This window comes from Zingiber officinale, chromosome 2B, assembly GCF_018446385.1.
Source record: "Zingiber officinale cultivar Zhangliang chromosome 2B, Zo_v1.1, whole genome shotgun sequence".
NCBI classification, from domain to species: Eukaryota; Viridiplantae; Streptophyta; class Magnoliopsida; order Zingiberales; family Zingiberaceae; genus Zingiber; species Zingiber officinale.
Window position 1 is genome coordinate 108,305,117 of NC_055989.1, and position 21,628 is coordinate 108,326,744.

The following is a 21,628-nucleotide window of genomic DNA, read 5'->3' on the forward strand; positions in this document are numbered from 1 at the left end:
ATTTGTCACTACTTACACAGACGACAGTATAGTTCAAGGATATCGTGTCTACTATCAGTCAATAAGCAACCAGATCTTCACAAGGGAAGGTTCAAAGGGTAAAATCTACCTATCCTATACTTGACTCAACTGTTGAATGTTATAACATACTCTATCTCCATTCATGTGGGGGATTGTTGAATATGTGTGAATGGAGAAGAGGTGCAAGAGGATAGAAGCTCCATTGTGAATGAGACTTTAGTCGCACATTGGGAGTTTCATGGCATTTTGGTTGGTTTATATTGATTCACATGCATTGAGGATGTGAACAAATGTATGGGGAGAGACTCTCTCTCATGCGTGGGTGCGTAAGGGGGTGTAAATCCAAGGTCCGGATTACACTGAACCATGTTGACTTGTGTACGGGCACGACCTGCGCGCGCCGAATGCCGGACCGGTCGGGAAAAAATTTACCCAAGTGGAACAACCAATATTTTGTCACTTAAACCTTTTACTGCTGTGAAACTGATGCATTAAAGTCGAGCTTAATGTAGAATCAAAACGGTCGAGTGATAATAAGTGAAACGGTGGGTGTTTTATTGCTTGGCAAGTAATGGTCATTAATCAACCATTAACGCTGTCGTTGATTTGAGCTCCTATATAAGGAGGCTGCGATCACAGGCAAAATACACAGCAACACGAGCAGCAGCTCTCCACTTTCATTCCCCCCCTCCTCTATCGCGCAACTCCTGCTCGGTAGAGTGCTCGTGATAGCAATCGAGTGCCACTCAGTTCGCCGTGACCACCAGTGCTTGGTGGGAATCACGGTCAGTCGTTGTATCCTGGGAAACAGATGACCCTAATAAGCCTCGAAGCACAGCCGGAGGTGGGGTGAATCTATTTCAAGGAAACTGCAACTCTCGCAGGCCTCGGCCCGTTGCTCACTCTGTTCTATTGGTTCCGCTCGATGTCAAAGCTCGGCCGGCCATTTGCTCAGTCTCTATGCCCGACCTACACCTGTTCGCCCGACCTGTCTCTTTGTTCCTCGGCCTGTCAGCTCGGTCGATCGGTCACTGTCCGCCCGACCAACCTCCCTGACAACCCAGCATGTCTGCTTCGACCGGCTTGTCTACTTCAACTGGCTTGTCTGCTTCGATCGGCCTGTCTGCTTTGACCGGCCTGTTTGCTTTGTCCGGCCTGTTTATATAATCGGCATGTCTACCCGACCGGCCTGTCTGCTTCAACCAGCCTGTCTGCTTCACTCGACCTGTCTGTCTGCTTCGCCCAGCCTATCTGCATGATAGGCCAATCAGCTCGACCGTTCGGCTCTACATCCCGGTCAGCCGCTCTACCCGCTCTGTCAACACTGTGCAGACTGCCATTATCACTTGGCAAAAATCAACCCCTGCTGGCAACATGAGATTATCAGCTCAGGTCATCTCAACTGTAAGTTGAATTTAATTCGAGTATTTAATTTCATCTAATACCTCGTATATCTCTGGCAACAGATTGTTTGTCCAACGGTATGTGTGTCTGAAACCCTAAATATAGAAGTGTAGGATCGTTAGATTCGATAGAGGGGGGGTGAATATCGATTCAAAAACTTAGAGTATAAACGCAGCGGAAAAGTAAAATAGACACAGATGTTTTTTACTTCGTTCGGAGCCTGTGACGACTCCTACTCGAAGGCCCGTGGTCCTTGACCACTTTCGTTGGGCAATCACTAACAAGTCGAAATATGATTACAGAATGAATACAGGAAATGCTAGTGAAAATAAAGCAATACCGACAAGGAAATTAAATAAAAACCGAAGAAGCACTTTGTCGGAGCGTTGTTGGCGTCGCACTGAACGTCGAGCAGCAAGACCAGCAGCAGAAGAGTTCTCAGATTAATTGTTCTTTGAAGCTCCTGCCTGGGGCTTCTTTTATATGCTGTTCCGGGCGCCTGGATCCCTTCCGGGCGCCTGGAATGTGACGTAGCTACACAAACCGTGATGCTCCACGTGGCGACGACTCGGCTGGATATAATTTGCCTTCCGGGCGCCCGGACCACCTTGTTCCAGAAAACTCCCTTTTCCTGCAAAACAAAGTTAGTCCGAGGCAATATATACCCTGCAACATAGATTATTAGCACATTTATAATAGTATGAATTAGCACAAGTTAGTATGACTTAGATTCCGTCTTTCCGAGACCGGAATCTAGTCACGATCTCGACTTAGATATCCGAAATGGATCTAAGCCGGATCGACGCCTAATGTTCCCTTCCCGGGAACGCGTCCTCGCAGTCACTCCCCTCCAGTGACTTACCTTACTTACCTGCCAGACGTCCGGTCAGCCCGTCGACCCGTCTGGACTTCTCGCCAAGCGTCCGGTCAGCCCGTCGACCCGCTTGGACTTCTCGCCAGCTATCCGGTCAGCCCGTCGACCTAGCTGGACTTCGTGCCAGACATCCGGTCAGCCCGTCGACCTGTCTGGACTTCTCCTGCACACTCGATCAAAGTGTCAGACAACAACAAAACTAACTTAACCTATTTGTCATTCATCAAAACTTGGGTTAAATCGTTAGTGCTAACTGCACCAACAATCTCCCCCTTTTTGATGGAATGACAACCTGGTTAAGTTAGTGAAAACATATGCAAGAAACAACATGCATTTATGTGGTTTTAAAGTTAGTTTGTATTTTCAAATTGGTTTAGCTAACTTAACCACCTAACCCTCCCCCTTTGGCATTCATCAAAAATAAGCAAGGGTAAACAATCATAGTGTAGAGTTACTGTAAAAAGTAATCAGATTTTGAAACATATCTAAGTTTGGTTCAAAATTGAAACATAAAACTACAATTTTCAAGCATATGTTAAAAAACTGAATAAGTTTAAATTTGCAATATTCAACTTTTAAAACCAGGTTTAAAAATTAGGTGGGATTAAACTTAGTTAAATTTAACTTTTTGAAAACTGGTGTTTTAAAAATAAGTTAGTTTTAAAATAGATGTAAAAAAACACACAAAATTTTAATTAATTTCTCCCCCTGAACTTGATACTTAAAATTTTGAAAATATTTGCTAAAAATATTCAAAGTAAATTTTTTTTTTAAATGAGGTAGAATTTTCTAGAGAGATTTTAAAGAGAAGATTAAAAAATAACGCTTAAGGAGATAATTAAAAAATAAACCTCCCCCTGAATTTGATATTCCTTTATTAATCCTCCTTATTTATTAATTTTTCTAGGGGATTTAAAAGAAATTGAACCTCCCCCTGAATTAGTTACTCCCCTTAATTTAATATCTCCCCTTTAATAATAAGGTTTGGTTGTGTTAAATTTCAAAGCCCTAACACATTTGTCTAATTTAGTAATACATATATTATTATCTCTGTATCCTTGGTATAACTGTTTATTTGAATTTGATTAATCAATTATTAATTAATTTTAGATTCAGGTACTTAACTTTAGTTTAAGGTTAAATAAGATAAGATTTTATTAATTCAATAACAGTTAAGCATTATCAATAATTTATTGATTAGTTTTTACTTGATTTAATAATTTAATACTTAGTGAAATAATTTAAATTTCATATTACTTATTGAGTTGGTCAATGAAAGTGTTAGTTATAATTATTATTATTATTAAAAAAAAATTTAAAGGGATTTCTAAAACAGCATTTAAAAGGAATTTAAAAAGATTTTTATAATATGTTTTATGTCAATTAACATATGTTTGATTCAGTTTTGATTTTAGATTTAAATTAATATTAGTGGTTAATTTAAGTTTAAGTTTAATTTTAAGTTTAAGTTAAAAATTTTAATTTTAATTGTAATTTCAATATTAAGTTTTAATTTAAGATTTAATTTTTAGTTAAGTCAAATTAAAAATTAATTTTAAGGTTAAAATGATGTTTAAGATTAAAAATGAGTTTAAAGTCAAAATAATAATTTTTAAAGTGAAAATAATCTATAGAAATAATTTATTATTACTATTTTTAAGTTAACAAAATTTCATTATAGAGAAAAAATAAGAAGAATTTTTCAAAATGATACAAAATTTTTAGATAGTTTTAAAATGATTTTTAAAATATTTTTTAAATGATTTTTAAAAGTTTTTTTAAAAAATAATTTTTGAAATAATTTTTAAGTTAAAATAATTTTAAAAATATAATTTTTATATTAAAATAATTTTAAGTTAAAATAATTTTTAAGTTAAAATAATTTTTAAAATAACAATAATTTTTAAAAGGTTTTAAAAGAATTTTTAAAGTTTTTAAAATGATTTTTAAAAGAATTTTTTAAAGTTTTTTAAAATGATTTTTAAAAGAGTTTTTAAAATAATTTTTAAAATGTTTTAAAATAATTTTTAAAAGAATTTTTTAAAGTTTTTAAAATGATTTTTAAAAGTGTTTTTAAAATAATTTTTAAAATGTTTTTAAAGAATTTTTAAAAGTTTTTAAAATAATTTTTAAAATGTTTTAAAAGAATTTTTTTTTAAAGTTTTTAAACTGATTTTTAAAATATTTTTTAAAATGTTTTAAAAGAATTTTTAAAATGTTTTAAAAGAATTTTTTAAAGTTTTTAAAATGATTTTTTAAAGAGTTTTTAAAGAATTTTTTTAAAAAATGCTTTTAAAAAATTTTTAAAATAGTTTTTAAAGAATTTTTAAAAAAAAATTAAAGAATTTTTAAAATAGTTTTTAAAGAATTTTTAAAATAGTTTTTAAAGAATTTTTCAAATAATTTTTAAAGAATTTTTAAAATAGTTTTTCAAGAATTTTAAAAAATAGATTTTAAAGAATTTTTAAAATAGTTTTTAAAGAATTTTATTTTTTAAAAAAAAATAGTTTTTAAAGAATTTTAAAAAATGGTTTTTAAAGAATTTTAAAAATAGTTTTTAAAGAATTTTTAAAAATAGTTTTTTTTAAATAATTTTAAAAAATAGTTTTTAAAGAATTTTTGAAATAATTTTTAAAGAATTTTAAAAATAGTTTTTAAAGAATTTTTCAAATAATTTTTAAAGAATTTTAAAAATAGTTTTTAAAAATTTTTAAAATAGTTTTTAAAGAATTTTAAAAAATAGTTTTTAAAAGAATTTTTAAAATAGTTTTTAAAGAATTTTTCAAATAATTTTTAAAGAATTTTAAAAATAGTTTTTAAAGAATTTTTAAAATAGTTTTTAAAGAATTTTAAAATAGTTTTTAAAGAATTTTAAAAAATAGTTTTAAAAGAATTTTTAAAATAGTTTTTAAAGAATTTTTCAAATAATTTTTAAATAATTTTAAAAAATAGTTTTAAAAGAATTTTTAAAATAGTTTTTAAAGAATTTTTCAAATAATTTTTAAAGAATTTTAAAAATAGTTTTTAAAGAATTTTTCAAATAATTTTTAAAGAATTTTTCAAATAATTTTTAAAGAATTTTAAAAATAGTTTTTAAAGAATTTTTAAAATAATTTTTAAAGAATTTTAAAAATAGTTTTTAAAGAATTTTAAAATATAGTTTCTAAAGAATTTTAAAATAATTTTTAAAGAATTTTAAAATAATTTTTAAAGAATTTTAAAATAGTTTTTAAAGAATTTTTCAAATAGTTTTTAAAGAATTTTTCAAATAATTTTTAAATTAAAAAAAATTAAGTTTAATTTTTAAAATAAATTTTTAATTAAAAAAATTTTAATTTTAGTTTAATTTAATTTAATTTAATTTTAATTTAATTTTAAATTCTAAATTTAATTTGAAATTTGAAATTTAATTTTAATTTGAAATTCAAATTTTAATTTTAATTATTTTTAATTTAATTTGAAATTTGAAATTTAATTTTAATTTGAAATTCAAAATTTAATTTTAAGTAATTTGAAATTCGAATTTTAATTTTAATTAATTTTAATTTAGTTTGAAAATTAATTTAATCCTTATTCATCTCACCCGATCTAGATTATCAATCAGGGAATACTATAATTTTGTGAGATGAATTAGATTTTATTACAGAGTTTGATTTAACTTGTGTTAGATTTAGGTTTAGCTTTGGTCTCAACAAATAGGCATTCTTCGGATAAACTTCTAAGCTTGGTGAGTCACTTGGACGTCATTAGAAGTAACCAACCTTTCGAGGTTTTCCGAATAGTCCTATCCACGGAGCTTAGTACTAAACCTTGATCTAACTAGTTAGGATCCATTTAAAGGTAGCTTCGGTCGATTCCACTTGGCCAAATGCACCAGATTGAAGTCATATCTTTCTAGACATACGATGCCCAAGCTTCCCCAACGTACTATCATCAAAAAAATTTCACCAGTACCATTATTCAAGTTAAACTTGAACCCTCTTTAACTAGTCCTAATTACCCTGTCGGGTAGGTTGGTTGGGGTTACCCTTGTTTAGGGTTACCCTGTCGGGTAGGTTAGTTTTGGAGGTGCCAGCTATTCTGGAGCCTCCCCTTGAATTATTGGTCATAAATTTAGTTTTTAGTTCTGGGTTTATTATAGTTAAGTTTTGGTTAAAATTTAATGTTTAATTTGTAATTTAGATTCAAGTTTTTAATTTTGAATTAATTAAATTAGTCAAATTATCTTTCTTTAAGAGAATGTATTTAAAATTTTCTTTTATTTTCACTTTTATTAGGTTAATTGAATTATTTTTATTTAATAGCTTATTTTTAAAGTTTAAGTTTTTATTCATTTTTAAATTTGATTTAATTAAATTGTTTGAAATTATATTTCCTTAAAGGTTTATCTTTTAACCTTTTATTAATTGTTAATTTTGAATTTTCCAGATTATCTTTATTTAATATGTTATTCTTGACATTTAATTTTAATTTTATTAAATTTAGTTTTGATTTTATCAAAGTGTTTGATTTTATTCTTATATTTTCTTTATTTTTTAAGTTGATATAATTAGTGGAATTTATTAGATTATTCTTATCATTAAAATTTAATTTTTTATTAATTAAATTATCTTGGGTTTGGATAGGATTTTCTAGATTAATATTGTCTAGATTATTAAATAATTTATTAATTTTATCTAGATCAATATTCACCTTGTCCTCTCTATCATTTGAGTTTTCAGATTTTTTAAATTAATTGGATTAATTGGATTTGTTTTATCAGATAATATCTTAGGGGTATTTTTGTAATTATTGTCAACTACATTGTTTTCACATATATTTTCAGAAATAACCAGATCAATGCTCATATTTTCTAAACTACTATTAGCAGGGGAATTTTGGTAAATATCACTAACTTTGAGCGCAACTCTTAATTCAGTAGGCTTTTCGATTGGATCTAACCCGAGTTCAGATTCGATTTTTACTTAATCCTCAAGCTCCATCGGCTCCTCGTGAAGTTTGATCAATTGGGTCCAAAGCTCATGTGCATCTTTGTACTTTTTTACTCTGCATAAAACATTGTTAGGTAAAACATTACAAATGATTTTACTTACATTTGTATTTAGTTCTGAGTTCTGAGAAGGTTTTCTCAATATCAGCCAATAATCAAAGTTTACGCTTCCTAAGAAGCATTCCATTAATCGCTTCCAATAGTTGAAATCTTGATCGTATGGTGGTGGTTCGTGGGGGTTCCGTCCTTCTTGAAGAGTCATTGTTCTTGCACACAGAGAAACAGAAAAAAATCCCAAGACTTGGTCTTGGATTAGCAGTGCTGGAAAAAAATAATATTTCACTATTTTCGGAAAAAATAATAAAATATTATTAAAATATTAATAAAATATTTGAAAAAATATTATTTCAAAATTTTAAAAATGTAATATTTTTTAAATACTAAACAATGGTGAAAAGATGGCGATGTATTTTTCAAAAATCATTTTGGAGGAAAAAAACGAAAGGCGGAAAACGATATTTAATTTTTCTTTCAAAAAAGTCCCCCCTTTGCCTGATTGGTGGTTGCACCAAATCAGAGCAGTACCTGTAATACCCCGGTTCTGAGATTCTGGTTAAGTATGGCTTAAAAGGTTAGATGGTACTATCCATATCACCAAGGTGCACCTTCCTTTTCGGAAGCCCAAACTCAAAGAACTCCAAAGTTAAGCGTGCTTGGCTTGGAGAAATCTGAGGATGGGTGACCTCCTGGGAAGTTTTCCAGGGTGCGTGCGAGTGAGGACAAAAGCACGCTGAAAGGACCTCCGGTGGTCTGTGGAGCTAGTCGTCAACCCGATGGGCAATTTAGGTAATGTTCCCAGTTCGGTTCGGGTGGGGTCCGCCCGGGCCGGGGCGTTACAAATGGTATCAGAGCGACCTTGCGACCGTGAGTGCGCCTGTGGCAGGAGTACCCAGGGCACCACCTAGCGAGGGAGATTCTGGGATTTATTTGTGGTGTGATTCGTGGTTACACAACGAGGACGTTGTGTCTTTAAGTGGGGGTGATTGTAATACCCCGGTTCTGAGATTCTGGTTAAGTATGGCTTAAAAGGTTAGATGGTACTATCCATATCACCAAGGTGCACCTTCCTTTTCGGAAGCCCAAACTCAAAGAACTCCAAAGTTAAGCGTGCTTGGCTTGGAGAAATCTGAGGATGGGTGATCTCCTGGGAAGTTTTCCAGGGTGCGTGCGAGTGAGGACAAAAGCACGCTGAAAGGACCTCCGGTGGTCTGTGGAGCTAGTCGTCAACCCGATGGGCAATTTAGGTAATGTTCCCAGTTCGGTTCGGGTGGGGTCCGCCCGGGCCGGGGCGTTACAGTACCTGCTCTGATACCACTTGTAGGACCGTTAGATTCGATAGAGGGGGGGTGAATATCGATTCGAAAACTTAGAGTATAAACGCAGCGGAAAAGTAAAATAGACACAAATGTTTTTTACTTCGTTCGGAGCCTGTGACGACTCCTACTCGAAGGCCCGTGGTCCTTGACCACTTTCGTTGGGCAATCACTAACAAGTCGAAATATGATTACAGAATGAATACAGGAAATGCTAGTGAAAATAAAGCAATACCGACAAGGAAATTAAATAAAAACCGAAGAAGCACTTTGTCGGAGCGTTGTTGGCGTCGCACTGAACGTCGAGCAGCAAGACCAGCAGCAGAAAAGTTCTCAGATTAATTGTTCTTTGAAGCTCCTGCCTGGGGCTTCTTTTATATGCTGTTTCGGGCGCCTGGATTCCTTCCGGGCGCCTGGAATGTGACGTAGCTGCACAAACCGTGATGCTCCACATGGCGACGACTCGGCTGGATATAATTTGCCTTCCGGGCGCTCGGACCTCCGGGCGCTCGGACGCGCTCGGACCACCTTGTTCCAGAAAACTCCCTTTTCCTGCAAAACAAAGTTAGTCCGAGGCAATATATACCCTGCAACATAGATTATTAGCACATTTATAATAGTATGAATTAGCACAAGTTAGTATGACTTAGATTCCGTCTTTCCGAGACCGGAATCTAGTCACGATCTCGACTTAGATATCCGAAATGGATCTAAGCCGGATCGACGCCTAATGTTCCCTTCCCGGGAACGCGTCCTCGCAGTCACTCCCCTCCAGTGACTTACCTTACTTACCTGCCAGACGTCCGGTCAGCCCTTCGACCCGTCTGGACTTCTCGCCAGCTATCCGGTCAGCCCGTCGACCTAGCTGGACTTCGTCGGTCAGGCCGCGGACCGCCGGACTCGCCAGCTATCCGGTCAGCCCGTCGACCTAGCTGGACTTCGTGTCAGACATCCGGTCAGCCCGTCGACCTGTCTGGACTTCTCCTGCACACTCGATCAAAGTGTCAGACAACAACAAAACTAACTTAACCTATTTGTCATTCATCAAAACCTGGGTTAAATCGTTAGTGCTAACCGCACCAACAAGAAGTAGAGATATCAAAATTTCAAGAAACAATTTCTCATATGTTCGTATTATTCTCCTGATCATAAAATACCCCCGTCCATAATTTTGACGGAATGTTTTGAGCATAGTGATTTTTAACAAGAATTTGACCTAATTCTTGTTAAAAAAAAAATCACTATGTTCAATATATTAGTCAAAATTATGGATGAGAGTATTTTTATAATCAGGTGAACAATACGAACATATTAAACCTTGTTTCATAAAATTCTGATATCTCTAGATACATATTTAGTGCTTCTGACTTTTTTTTATTATTTTTTATTTTTTTCAATTATGAGGTGAATCTTGGATTTGTCTTAGAATTGACGATGAATCCTGAATTTGTCCCAGATTTGAAAATGAATCCAGAATATGTCCCAGAATGGGGGATGAATCCAGGATTCATCCCCGATTCGAAGACAAATTCTGGATTTGTCCTAGATTTGATTTCTGTAAAATATTAAATTTCTACGATGAATTATTAATTCATCGTAGAATATGCAGCATATTATTCGTCACAGAATATGCAATGAATTATTAATCCATCGCAAAATTTCTAATGAACCTCATTTTCATTACAAAAGTGATCATGAATATTTTATTTGTCATAGAATTTGAAATGAAAATTAAATTTCGTCCCTATTTGACAATGAATTTTATGATAAAATATTATTTGTTGTAAATTTTGGGATGAATATTTTTTTATCACTAAATTTATTACTGATTTGGAAAAAAAAATATTTGTTTCTAAATTTCATCCCTAATTCTTTTTATAGCGACACAACACCTCAAAGATGAACTCAACACGTCAAAGATGAACTAAGGCTTACGATGATCATATAATTTTAAGATCGACCGTTCCCCTCTTTTGAGGTATGTAGAAGTTTGAATAGGTGATCGTTAGTTAGATTGTTTATATGGTAAATCGAATTATATATCTGAACGTTTCCGTTGAAAAGCATAGGGTCGATTAATGAATTAACGTTATCATAATTTTTTCGCAATTTTAAATTATTCTACATGTTTATTGAAATTAATTCCATCGATTTTCATACACATTTTCAACAAATCACGCACACAAGTCACATCGAGATTCATGTGCACAAGAGTGGGACTATAAATGAATAAACGTTGACTAATAAATTTAGTGTTCGACTTAATGAGTTTATTTATATTTATTTAATATATACAAGATTAATTAATTAAATGAAAAAATTTGAACAACGCATTAAACTAAACGAATAAGTTTGAACACATATATGCTCAACTCATTTATATTAGTAAACAACGTTCATGAACAATATTTGTGAATCAAATTCTTCAATAAAATTCTTATCAACGTGCTAATTAAATAAAGAAAATTTTAAAATGAATAAATAATTTATATTATGAAGATTAATAACTAAACCAACAAACTCAAAATGTAAAAATTTTAAATAATAATAAAAATTAAATTGAGAGCTCAATAACATTTAAATGAATCAAACTCAAGTAAACTTGAACCAAACTCAAATTGCCCTCTCAATGTAGCTGAGTTGATACTCGGGTGGAAAAGTTACTTCATTGAACCAAGCTCAAACTCATTAAAAAGAAATTAAACTAAACTTGAATAATTATTTCGACAGTTTAATTCATTTTAAACTAGACTCTATTTAATTATCTTATCAAATAAATTTAAACACAACAACATAATTTGACTTGGCACAGCTTATTTACAGCCCCACTGAGGAGCAAACCCCTTCAAAAAAATTTTGCCAGAATGCAAATTCTCGCTTTGTTTAATGAACGAGTAATAAAACTTCAATCACACAAGTCAATCGATTGAACGTTCCTTAATTACTGCGAAACTTCTTTTTTATTGTATTAATTAATTAATTAATGTGTATATATATATATATATATATATATATATATATATATAATATTAATTTTTGATTTAATGAGACAACTACTTCCTTCAAGTCTGTTTACTTGAAAATGTGCAATTGCCTTGTTTGCACGCAACGCAGTCCAATGAAAAGGAACTAAATACGTCCGTGAATTTTGACAATTCTTTTTCATTTTTATTTTTTTCTTTGTTTTAGTCAGAAATATTGACCATTTTTAATGCTATCGAATATGATTTGTATCCACTTTGAGATTCTTAATTAATGCAAACAGATCAAGTTAATTAAAAGATTAACTGATTAATGATAAGTCCATCAACGGTGGTAATATATATATAAGGGTAAAAATCATAATAGATAGTTTTTTCCATAAGGATATTTTTTTTAAAAAATATCAAAACAGTATTTTATCATATGTTTTATCTTTAAATATCTTTATCTTAATGTTATTATAACAGTTAGATGATAACTGACACAAAATAAATCGACTTAACTTAGTAAAAATTATTATACATATAATACTATTTATCAACTTAATTAAAATTACTTTAACAGTTTGGTATTATTTATGACTATAATTGTTACAACTTAGATTATATTTTATGTGTTATTATTATAAAAAAAAATTATTCTAATTTGATCAAAATTATAGCAGAACTACTATATAAAAATGTCTTTATTACCTTAGTTAAAATTGTTTAAATTTAATTGATAACATTTTAACTTGATTAAAAATCGATTTAACACTATTATAACCGTTATGATCTAGTATTAAAATAATATTAATATTATTTTTAATTAAGTTGAAGTGATTTTGATGGAGTTTAACAATTTCAATTAAATATTTTATTAATGTTACAATATCTCTAAAAATTTAATTTTGCTACTAAAATAAAAATATCAATTTGGTCATTTACTTAGCATTTTGCTAGTATAATTTAAAAAAAAAGTTCAAAGTGCCCTTTTTATAAAAACAAATAAAAGAAAACTCTTTAGTTCAACACGTATACACAAGTTCAACCTATCAAAATTCATGGCAGTTGGCTAAGAGTTGACTCAATGCAAATGTTTAGAACTTTCAAAGTCAAATTTCCTTAAATAAAATTAATATTTAATCTAATAAAATTCTCTTTTGTTTATTTTTGTAAGTTTAGTTGAAAACTAACCATTTATTTTTTTAAAAAAAAACGAACATATGAAATATAGAATTAATTATTCATCTAAATAATCTTAGTTAGCTAAGTTAAATTATATTGCACCGTTGTTGAATTTTCTTATACCTCACAGCAATTTCTAGAAGGATAGGGATCCAATGAGATAATTAAAATAAATAAATTTTTAAAGCAGCGATTAATTGATAGTAAAGAAGTTAATATTTTAATTAATTAACGTGATTTTAATTTTTTTTTACGTCATCAGTGAGACTCCGTACCTGCCCCAACTGCCTGGCCATTGGCGCTCGCTGGCCAATCGTGGAGCGGATGCGTCTGGTCCCCGCATCGACACAGCGGCGTTTGGATTCCCACGGGCGAGTCAGTTGCCGAGGGAAGAAGCGTGCCGTTACGGTCAGCCCACGACAAACAGTTGCTATTTATCGACGGCCCGAGCCTGCGGCAATGTGAGGGAGGAACTACCGGTCGTCGAGCGTTCGCCTCCGTTTAGAGATCTGGGTGGTTTGGGAACGGATGGGCGGAGGGCGGAGGCATTTGCGGCGGCGATGAAGTGCAAGAAGCACCCGTACGAGCTGGGCGAGGGAGTCTGCGCCTCGTGCCTTCGGGAGCGCCTCCTCGCCCTCGCCAGGGAGCAGAGCGGCGGCGCCCGACGGAGGGCTGGGTTCTCCTCCTGCTCCCCCCAGCCGGCACTCGTCGACTTTCCTCGCTCGGTCTCGCCTCAAATTTCTCGCCGCCTCGACTTTCGGTTCTTCAGCACTCCCCAGGTGGGCCCCACCTTCGGCGGCGAAGGAGAAGGTGGTTGGATAGGGAAACCCGGGAGGTTCTCTGTCCTCAGAACCCTGTTCGGGGATCGCAGATCCAAGAAGCCGGAGCGCGATTGGGAGGCTCGCGAGGGCTCGGGCTCGTGGTTCTCGGAGCTAGTCCGCCGGAGGAAGAAACAGCCGCAGATCTCGGCGGCGGAGAGGGAAGCGCCGGTCGGACACGGGAGGAGAGGGGGGCAGGTGGTAGAGCGGGGAATGTCGCCGGCCGAGGAGGACAACAAGGCCGACGCGAGCGGGTACTCATCCGAGTCTTCGAACGGGCGGTGGCGCCCGAATTCGACGCCCATGCGGAGGACCGTCACAAGCAGCCGCAACCATCACCGCCGCCGCCGCCACGACCACCACCAAACTGAATTGGGGAGCGTATCGGGTTTCGCCGTCTTCTTAAGCCCGTTGAAGAGAGTCGGCACCACCGCACGGAGGACTTAGGTAGTAGGACTGGCGGGTTTCTCCGTCGAACCGCACTGCCCAGCGAAATCCATCCACCGACATCGCGACGCCGTGCCGGACTCGGTTCGTGTCCATCGAGAAACTTCGCCAGTTTAGGCGATTCATATGACGATTTTGCCCCCGCACTTTCACTTTTCTCGACCGACGATCCCTGAAGGGCTTTTGAATGTTTCTCACATTTTGAGTGAGGAAATTGAAAATCTAGTTGTAATAATAATAAAAAAAAAAACAGAGGTGATTATACTAGATAAATGACCAACTGAATATTGAAGATCTAGTGGTGTATAGAATAAAGGATTGATTAATAGATGCATATTATAGATTTTTACCTATTATAATATTTATAATGTTTCTTTACACTTGTCATAAAATTTGTTTCTTTTTTAATCTAATTCCATCATCTTCTAATACTAATAGAGTATTTATTCACTACACTTGGTGATTAGTAGACTTTGTTAATATGTGATCTATGATAGTAAAAAAATAGAATCCGCAACCCCAACCGTTTCACACTTCAATCCCAATAGGAGAGGACATTTTTCTCAACTTAGTCAACCATACCCAGAAGCATTAATATGTGATCCAACATCTTAAAAAAGAGTGTCCTCGCAGCTTTATGCAAACAAAATCACTCCTTGTAGAGGTTTGAACAAATTAGTTCTCCTATGTCGTTTATTTTGGATTAAAATAAAGTGTTTTATTACAATTGCAAGAGCTTTCGATTACTTAACTAATACAAAATGAGTGGTACAATGGATTGAGCCGGAATTGCTACAGTGAATTCTTCCCGATTGGAGTGATCTGCACTGTGCAAAATTGCTGAAGAATTGCTACAATGCTCTGCCAGCCGGCGTAGTCTCCTTCCAGCGGTCCCTGAGGCAACAGACAATGCTAAGAATGTTATCTCATAAATATATAATTATATATTCACAGGTCTAAAACACATAATCAAGTATAAGAATTTAAGCAATACGATGAAACCTTTAGTTCCTATCGCGGTTACTTCTCCAATTCACAAAAGACACTTTTTACTAGAATCATATTGCAGCAACATGGCTACGTGATGGTTTAGACTCAAATCTGGAAAATTGAAGAATTTGACCAATTTACACCAATTGTCATATAAGAAACTTATTCATAAAACAGTCTTCCCATTTGTTGTTAATCACCAAAACTTGAAATTGTTGTAGCATTTTTTAAAGCATGCTATCCAAGTAGAGGTGGAATGGCTGCAGCAGCAACTACAGCTATGGGAAGATTTAAAGAAGATTTAGGCATCATATATGCTACGAAGCCTTTTCACCGTTTTTCAGGTTCTTCCTCGCACAAAGAGATTCCCAGAAAGTCCACCTGGAAAATGAAAAGAAAATCTGGAATTTAGCATCAGATACTAATTAACAATTATGCCTCCCAAGTTGTCAAACTTACCATTAACATAAATAAAATTGAAAACCACCATGTTCAAATAATAGAAATTGGGCACAGAAGAATAAAATGGCATCGGGGAAAATATTTGCATAGACGAAACCAAAATGAAGAAAGCATAAAGATAATTATCAGATCTAAAGATGAATATAAGTGTGTATTGATGGTCTTAGAATGGAATGTACTTTGCATACAAGAGGGTCAAAAAAAATACTTGAAACGTATCTATATAAGAACTAGAATCATAAATGCATCCCAGCACAAGCATATTCAAGGAAAACACATAAATTAGCAAATTAATACCTGATGGATGCACAACCAGAGCATGATCGAACTTAGTCAAATATGGAGTGGTGCCTTGCAACCAACATTCTGATGGTTCACCCAGGACGTGTCTATTCTGCAAGATCCAAAACACATTACTACAGAAGCCAAACAGAAAAACCATAAGGTAATATTGACAAAGTCTTTTATCTGACATATACTTCATAGCATGATTTCACATGCTAATTGAGACCAGTTAGCAGGCTCAACATATTTTGGCAATTGATACCAATACAGTGTTGGCGCAGGCTCATGCCAAGACAGTAAGTCTAGAACCAGTCAACCAGCCAAGAAAAGAAGATTTTATTCCCATGATCCGTAGAAGTATTTACTCTAAAATAGAGCCTGAGATCTGAATTTGTTTGAATATTTCCACTAAATTAGACATTCAAGTTACTTAAAAATTCTATTTGCTCAATCAATTAATCCCTCCTAATTTTTCCTCTTTCGGTTTGACAGCACCTTCCTATCAATCTAAATAAGAATTTTGAGTGAACAAGTGAAAGAAAAAAGGTAACTTTTAACAAACAGAAGATTATTTCAATGTAAGACTGTACACAAAAAAGCATTTTCTCTGTGTCTTGTGCTGATAGAGAATTTGTAAGGCTAGTAATCCTTCCTAAAAGGATTTCTTTCTTTTGTGCCATCTATTTTCTCGGTAGGTCACGAGGAGGAAATAAAATACCATGAAAAGCAAGGGAGGGGAAGCACAATGCCTATTCCAGTACAAATAGTGTCGGTCCAACGCCAACTCTTAGTAGTTAAGCGAGATATATTAATCGTCAGGTGCGTATGCAGAAATCAATTCTAATATTAAATGTGCTAGATACATTAATATAAATGTGCGAGATACGTTGTTTAGTCTAGATCTTCTGAAATTATGAGATTTATCTCATTAGGATGGTAGAAAAATCTATGCCCTCATCCAATCCCCAATTTGTTTTGGTATTAGTAAAATATAGTCATTATTCGAGACATTAGTAATATTTTTGTAACTTCAGAACTAAAATTTTAATTTAATTGTGTTTTGATTGCTATAAATATGTATTTTGAGGTAAACAAGTTAAGTGGAACTGATTATAGAATTAAAATTTATCCCAACATGCTTTAAAAGGTGATAATATTTAGCCATGATGATCTGTACCACCACTCTAGCTAGAGGCCGAAACTGCTGCACACTGAAAGATATTTTGATCCTTGCTTTGTAGCAATTGTGGGCACTGGAAAGTATTGAGATAAATGGCTAAGCCAACCACCATATAGTGATAAAGATGGCCTGAAGTGCATCCACATAATAGGATAACTTTTCATTGTTATAATAATTTTCTGTTTTTGCATTTCACCATTACAAACATTTTGTCCAAATTCACCTTATTATTTTTTGGCCGATCATGAGTTTCAATTTTTTCCATAGGTCAAATCTCACCAAGACAAACCAGAATAGAGAAGAATCTGTATACAAGCTGCTGCATGTTTGCTTAATCTCCCACTCAGATTGCCAAAGATGCAGAAACTCAGAGACTCTAACAGTTTCACATCCAGTCATGTCTTGTAGGCCTGCAATCAGATGAAAATTAACTTGAACCACTTGAATAAATTTCTCAGACTTGAATCATTATGCCAGGCACTAAAAGACAATGAAGCTAGGAACTGAATAGTATCATGTAGGTCCCCGGCTTATTTAAAAGCGGAAATAATTTATGACGACAGTCATCCAGCAATAGCAATAACAATTTAGAGTTGCATGATTTATTACCTCTCCACAAAGAATAACCAAGGTTCTAAAATACGTTAGGCGCAAGTCAAACACTAGACCAACGCCTATCGCCTAGACGGGAACTAGGCGCCGCTAGGCGGATTCCACGGTATCAACATAAACTACATAAAAAATCACATACTCCAACACAATAACATCAAATTTAAAATGAGTTCAAAATTACACAACCAAATATCACATATTATTCTACTTATTAAAAAAAAAAAAGTCCGGTGCACGAAGCTCCCGCTATGCGGCGACCCGGGAAAGGATCCATTGTACGCAGCCTTACCCTGCTTTTTGCAAGAAGTTGTTTCCAGGATTCGAACCCGTGACCTTTTGGTCACAAAGCGTACAATGGTAACGCAGCCTTACCCTGCTTTTTGCAAGAGGATGTTTCCAGGATTCACAAACTTAATATCATCATTGTGATCCTCCTTCGGATGCAAAATCATCCTCGTGAAGTTCTCTCACTCAAGAACTTCTTCAGGGTTGTAGATTTTCATCTGCACCACTTGCTTCATCAACCATTTGTCATGTGAGCCTGAAACTTAGTTCAATTTCATCATCTTCCCCACCATCCACAATCCAAACTTGTGCATTTGAAGCATCTTTTACAAGAAGCACATCGACATTCCTTTCTTTTTCTCTTTTTTTTGTTTGCTCAACAATCTAGTATTAAATTAAACAAATAATAGATTGTTCAACCTGTTGACATCCAACCTATTTCTCTTGTTTGTATGAATCTTGAAAAAAAAAAAGTAAATATTATAGTTAGTAACAGGGTTGTTAGAGGCGTGAGGCGCACCGAGGCGCAAAGGGGCTCCTAGAGCCCGAGGCGCGAGGCGCGCCCGAGGCGCGCGCCTCTTGAACATGATGTTGATGAGTACTAAAATATTGACACTCATATAATATGTCAAATATGATAACTATTAACTATTAATAATATTCCACACACATCAATATCAAATATGACAAGCAAAACAATACAATGATAAAATTAATAAAAGTTTCAAACTTTCAAGTTTGTTTCAACTTTCTAATTTAAACTAACAAAGTTCATCAAAACAAGCGTAATAAGTCAAATTAATCATCAAGCTCAAGATCATCCTCAATGTATTCTTCTTCGTCTTTATCTTCATCTTCTTCAAATTCTTCTTCTTCTTCTTCTTCTTCTTCTTCTTCTTCATCTCTAAGTCTTAGAGATGAGTGCCTCATAGAGAAAGATGTATTTCCCTTCTCGACTTGTTTAGGCCTAGCATGTGAACTAGAGGTCATGGATGCAATATTTTTTCCTCTGGTATAATATTCAGGCTCTTCAGCTCCACTAGCCCTAGCAACGACATCCCATGTCAAGTCATCACCTTCAAAAACCAACTCATCTTCTTCATTATCACTTTCTCCATCCATTCTACCCATCAACCATTCATTACTATCATCAATATCTGTCAAAGATATGGGGTCAATCTTATCACGTGCGTCATATCGAAGTTTTAAGGCACGATTGTATTTCACAAATACCAAATCATTTAAGCGCTGCTGAGCTAGCCTATTCCTTTTTTTGCTGTGAATCTACAAAATGTCAAAAATCACAATAAGTATAATAAAATAACAAAGAATATTTTCTACTTATAAAAGTAACATACTAATAGTATTAAACATTTATATTTATTACGTACCTGCTCAAATACACTCCAATTACGCTCACAACCAGAAGCACTACAAGTGAGACTAAGCACTTTAATAGCAAACTTTTGTAATTCTGGGGTATTTGCTCCGTAGCATTCCCACCATTCTGCTGGAGATAATGCTCTTCTATGTCTAATTGCCACATTTCTCCCAAATAGTCCTTCTGCCTTTCGATATATAGAGAGTTGGGCAGTGATTTTATCTTGCTCGGCAGCATTTGAAACCAATCTCTCCATAGTTTCAAACAAACCATTCACCACTTCTCCACAGATATTTGAATCTGTGTATGAATAAAAATATTCTGGATTCAAATAATGTCCTGCAGCATGCAGAGGCCGATGAAGTTGACATTCCCATCTCTTATCAATGATCTCAAACACTTCTTTGTATTTCTCTTCTTTCTCCTTAAAGGCCTTAATAATTGTTTCTTTTGCCCTATCCATAGCCTCATAAATATAGCCCATTGCAGGTTTTCTTTCGCCATCAACCAGTCTCAGAACACGGACTAAAGGGCCATATATCTTTAAAATATGCACAATACTGCTCCAAAATCTAAGTGTCATGATGATTTTAGCTACCTTCTTCCCTGCCACTTCTTTTGCCCATTTACTCTCTGTCCAATCCTTTGAAATGAACATTTTTCTTAAATTTTGCTTCTGTAGGTGCATCCTTTCAAGAGTGAGAAAAGCAGTAGCAAATCTTGTGACACCTGCCCGACAAAGCTCTTTTTGTCTTGTGAATTGCCTCAACATATTTACCATGCCTGGACGAACATAAATGTAAGCATTCACACTCATTGCCTTCTTCAATGTTGCTTTAAAATCAGGCAGTTTTCCAATATCTTCTAAGATCAAGTCGACGCAGTGGGCAGCACAAGGAGTCCAATACAAGTGTGGCCTTTTTGCCTCTAATAATTTTCCTATAAAAGAAGTTAGAAAACTAGATAATTTTAACATATATAAGAAAAAGCATAATGATAAGAAAAAATTAAATAAATTCTTACCAGCAAGCACATTGTTACTTGCACTATCCGTAACAACTTGAATAACATTTACTTCTCCTACACGCTCCACAAATCGATCAAGCAACTGAAATATTTTCTCTCCAGTTTTTGCATAATCAGAAGCATCAACCGATTCGATGAAAACTGAACCTTTAGGAGAATTCACTAAAAAATTAATCAACGTCCTCTGCCTTTTGTCTGTCCACCCATCTGCCATCAAACTACAACCATACTTTGCCCATTCTGTTTCACACGACTTAATGTAATCATTAGTCACACTATCAACAGCCTTTTTTAGAAAAGGAACCCGCACCTCATGATAACTAGGTCCTTTTAGACCTATACCATATTGGCCAACCAAGTCCAACATCCTTTTGAAGCTTGAATAGTTAACGGCATTAAAAGGAATTGCCGCATCATACATCCACTCAGTTATAGCCATACAAGTTTTTTCTCTCAATTCTTTCTTGTATGCCTCATTTATCGTAGTTTGCCTCTCTTTACCCTTTCGACTTTCAACATTTTTTTGCACATTAGGAGCAAAATACATATCCATTGGACCTATTTGTCTTGGCCTTTTTTGCATATTCACTGATCTAGAACTTGCACTTGTACTTATAGGCGGTACAGCTTTAGCTCCAATATCATCCATATCAATATCATCACCAAGAGGGTCTACATCCTCAAAGTCGTCTAATGTCGCAAGTTTAGAAAGATTGTTTTTCTCCGCCTTTTTCTCCATGAAATTTTTTATTTCTTCACGTACATGAGGCGGACATTTTTTGCAAGTCGTAGTATTTCGAAACCCCCCAACAAGATGTTGTTTTGCACGATAGATACCTCCTTTTGTAACTTTTTGACAAAAATTACAAATCAAATCATTTTTGTTATTCTGATTAACTCTTTGAAAATAATTCCATGCCGGATCTTTTGATATATATGTTGGAGTATCACTACTACCTTCCATGATATTGAACAAGAAAATAACCTAAAAACATTAAAAACAAAATAAAAAATATTTTAATGAATTAATGGAATGGTAAAGTACTGTACCTAGCATCTAGGTTGTTAAAGGCTAGCCTATCATCAACAATAATAGAAAAGTACTGTACTGGTACTAGCAATAAAAAAATAGAAAAAAAAACAGGGGAGAAAAGAAAAAAACAGGACCAGCAGCAAAATAAAAAAACTGGATAGCAGATTTTTGCAGTACCAGCTACCAGCAGCAGAAAACAAAAAAGAAAAAGAAAAACAGGAAAAAAGAAAAACAGGACAAGCAGCAGCAGTAGTTTTGCTGTCAACGGGAAGTTTGCCTTCAACGAGAAGGTAAAAAAA

The 21,628-nt window shown here is 34.2% G+C and overlaps 3 protein-coding genes across 9 annotated transcripts in view; 1 reads left to right on the plus strand and 2 right to left on the minus strand.

Annotated features, from left to right (window-relative positions):
- Window positions 1–13,248: 13,248 nt before the first annotated feature.
- Window positions 13,249–14,418, plus strand: LOC122049404. The gene has a single exon (XM_042610789.1). The coding sequence runs from the start codon at window positions 13,371–13,373 to the stop codon at window positions 14,073–14,075; it is 705 nt and encodes a 234-aa protein (XP_042466723.1). The 5' UTR covers window positions 13,249–13,370; the 3' UTR covers window positions 14,076–14,418.
- A 322-nt stretch (window positions 14,419–14,740) lies between these two features.
- LOC122046730 overlaps window positions 14,741–21,628 on the minus strand; it is a 35,244-nt gene continuing 28,356 nt past the window's right edge. For 2 of the 7 annotated variants that reach the window (XM_042607565.1, XM_042607558.1), the window contains exons 19-22: window positions 17,216–17,402; window positions 15,825–15,921; window positions 15,078–15,446; window positions 14,741–14,969 (exon numbers count right to left, since the gene is read on the minus strand). The gene's annotated coding sequence lies outside the window, so the exon portion shown is untranslated. The remainder of the gene's footprint in view (window positions 14,970–15,077; window positions 15,447–15,824; window positions 15,922–17,215; window positions 17,403–21,628) is intronic. The other 5 variants (XM_042607561.1, XM_042607560.1, XM_042607559.1 and 2 more) reach the window with 5 other exon arrangements.
- On the minus strand, window positions 14,868–21,035 carry LOC122048553. Its single transcript, XM_042610107.1, has 9 exons — window positions 20,460–21,035; window positions 20,294–20,378; window positions 20,064–20,209; window positions 19,281–19,913; window positions 19,035–19,173; window positions 17,272–17,402; window positions 15,825–15,921; window positions 15,424–15,446; window positions 14,868–14,969 (listed from the first exon to the last, which is right to left on the minus strand). The coding sequence occupies exons 1-9, from the start codon at window positions 21,033–21,035 to the stop codon at window positions 14,868–14,870; spliced, it is 1,932 nt and encodes a 643-aa protein (XP_042466041.1).